General features: G+C 40.4%; 1 protein-coding gene across 3 annotated transcripts in view; it reads right to left on the reverse strand.

Moving 5' to 3' along the window:
* The window catches only part of LOC103467091 (mechanistic target of rapamycin kinase), a 152,420-nt gene that overhangs the window by 3,425 nt on the left and 145,728 nt on the right, over nucleotides 1-3,267 (reverse strand). For all 3 annotated transcript variants that reach the window (XM_008413149.2, XM_017305688.1, XM_008413148.2), the window contains exon 47: nucleotides 309-444. In XM_008413149.2, the coding sequence (XP_008411371.1) occupies nucleotides 309-444 (136 nt within the window). The remainder of the gene's footprint in view (nucleotides 1-308; nucleotides 445-3,267) is intronic.

The raw sequence follows: 3,267 nt of genomic DNA on the forward strand, positions 1-3,267 counted from the left end.
GGCTTCTCAGGACTTGCCTTATTCGTTGGAGGTATTTGGCTGTGGCTCCTTTCCTTGTGACCTCATCGAGGTTGCCATTTGCTTGTGGTCTTCCCAGGTACTTGTAACTGTCCTCCCCTTAGTAACCTGATACCTTCCCTTGAAGATCTTGTTTCTTTGGACTTCCTGTCTACCATGATTATGTTGGTCATGTGGGTCACGACCTGGAAAACACGACTTCTCTAAATAAACACAAGGACTTCTGTTTCAGCTGGTAAAGACATTTTCCTGTTTCACAACCTGTATGTGTCTGCAGCCTGTGTGTGTACCTGAGGTTTTTGCGCAGAGACGCTGGGTCGTTGGCCAGCAGCGTGTTGACCAGGCCGAACAGCTGCATGACTCTCTCGTCCTGCCTCAGGTCCTCGTGGCCCTTCAGCAGGAACATGAACTCATGGCCATTGCTTCCTGCAGAGGGAGCCACAACATATTTTATAGATGCTTTGCTTAGAGAGAGTTATGGTATTAGGCAACAGTAGTCATACAGATGCTGTTCTGCAGCAGCAGAACCTGAGGCCATGTCTGGCTGGACGATAAATGATTTCATAAGAGATGAATTAGTCCTAAAACACGGCTTACAACAGAGCTCCCATATCACCAGAATATCTAATGACAACGCAAAATATAATATATTATTTCTGACACATGGGGAAAAATGTGCCTCAAAAATATAGAAAGTAAGACAGCAGAGTTTTGAAGAATGAAGAAAATTCAAGCTTTATTCACCAGCTATAAAGAAGAAAGAACAAACTGTGGCTGCTTTGAGAATTTAAAAATTAGAATAAAAAAACATTTTCATTTACTGAAAAAAAAAACCCAAAAAACTAAAATTAAAGAAACGTAAAGAGAGTTCACCAAACTAACTCAACTAAATATATAGGAAACATGGTTAGTTTTTGATTATGAAACCTGTTGATGTGTTTTCAGGATTACTTTGAACAGAATTAGCTTGAGATAAAACTGTCTTGCAGTAGAATGAGATAAAATATGTGAAACATATTTTATCACACTCTACTTTAGGCCAACATGTTCAACTAGGATACATGACAGGTGGAACATGTTGGCCTAAATATGTTGCAATTTACCTATTACCTAAAAAGATTGCTGTGTGTGATACACCAAAATTCATAATTACTTCCAAACTGTACATCTTTTGTTATATTTTTTACCCATGGAGGTCGCCATTTTTTCACCGATAGGTTGATGACTCATAATGGTCTATTCTGTACTGGAATCTACAGAGTAAACACAGAAAGGCTAACTTTACCCGAGTAGTTGTTTATCATATTGCATTTGACTGGTGTAATTTTAGATAACGCCACACTGTGACACTATCGCCTTTAATTTAAAAGAATAAGAATAAAAATTTAGGCAAATCTGTATATTTTCCCACATGAAGAAAAGGAGTGCTGAGTGCCAGAGCAGAACACAACTTCAAAAGACCTAATCTGTACCCTGGACCTTTCTCCACAACACTTTGGGGAATTTATACCAGCAGAACTAACGAAGGTTCTAACAGGTGATGTTACCATAACGAACTAAAAATAAATGCCATGCTGAGACAGGCAGAGCTGGACGCTCTTTGAGATGCTAACAGGAGCTATACTCCCTGTGGTACTATCACCATCGATAACCGCGCCTAGGGAGATCCGGTGCCGGTGGTAATGACCGGACACCAGTGTTGTGGTCAAGACCACCTAACCCAAGATCAAGATACGACCAAGACCATAGTGTATCGAGACCAAGTCAAGACCAAGACCGAGGGAAGTCGAGACCGAGTCAAGACCAAGACCAGCGGCCTGTGCTAACTGATGCGACAAAATGAGAAATATGATCAAAATTGCTTCTCAAATTGATCTGGAAGATCCATATTCCCATAAAAACAACTAGATATTAAATACTTAATAAATCTAACCAATATTAAAAGCAGAACAAACTTTGTTTTGCTTTGCTTCTATCTCTGTGCTACAATCTGCGGCGGTCTCGTGCCATCCCTAAAAACATAACGCCCTGAGTGCCCATATTGCTCATGTCAGAAACCACCACTGTCTGCACCATTAAATATAGCAGTTGAGGCAATGCCATGATGGTAAATAACGCCCAACTATGAACACTGACCAAGGAGCAACAACAAGAAGTAACCAACCACAAGGCGCTCACCGTGACTGTTCTCTCCCTCTCTCCCGCTATATGAAGCCAGGCAGTCTGACACCATGGCACACATTACAGCTGCCACTTTGAACAAAAACAATCAAAGAGCAATCTGCGTGTTCTTTCGTTCTTCTGTTCTATTTATTTGTTAATTAAAAAAATATCAATGTACATAATTAAATAAAATGATAGCTATTGCAGTGTATGCAGAACATTACAAGAACAAAGAACTGTATTCTGTCAGGTCAGCATACGCTGTCAGATTGTCATACGCTTAGCACAAACTCACGGCGATATCTGTCAAACACGTCATTACCATATGATTTTATTTAATCAGCAAATCAGAATCATGATGTAGCTCAGGGGCCACCAACGCTGTGCCCACGGGCCCCCTGTCAGTCGCCTGCAGGGCACGTTCTAAAAATAGCCACTCTCATTAGGGAGCATTGCCAAATAAATTATTTCATATTTTTACATTGAAGTAGTAAAATTTGTTTATATTCAGAATTTTAAAAAAAGAAGCTAATTATAAAAAAAAAATGTAAATGTAAATTTTTATGCATAAAACTCTTCTATGGTTAAAGTTCAGAATATGCGCCTGCAGGATGTTATCGGAGGGCAGCAGCACCTGCTGCTCCCTCTCTGCCTAGCTTAGAGTGGGAGCAGCTCTTAGGTCTTTTTTTTAACTTGAAGTAAAAAATTTTTTAGAATTTCTGAAATTTTAATTATTGAACCCTCTTTACAATTAACAAAATTGTGGAGAAAAAAAATGCGTCAAAACATTTGAGTCTGTGGGGGTCAAAGGGCACCCAAAGCTTAAATCTTATTGGTCAGTTTGCTTTTGTTTATTTGGCGGCTCGGCGCTTTTTCTGTAAGCTAAAACTGAATGAGCGGAGTTTGAGCCTCCCGCAATTCTAGGAGCGGTTCGGATTCCGGTTGAGCTTTTTACTGTGTTCGGTTCTGACGGGTCGCCGGTTATGAGCTTTTTGATGTTTCCCGAACCGGACAGTTAGCGGGTCACCCGTTAGCTGACATCTGCCGCTCCTACTTAGCGTCGCTCTAACACTGTGTGTTAAACAA

This window comes from Poecilia reticulata, linkage group LG7 (genome assembly GCF_000633615.1).
Source record: "Poecilia reticulata strain Guanapo linkage group LG7, Guppy_female_1.0+MT, whole genome shotgun sequence".
Classification (NCBI taxonomy): Eukaryota; Metazoa; Chordata; class Actinopteri; order Cyprinodontiformes; family Poeciliidae; genus Poecilia; species Poecilia reticulata.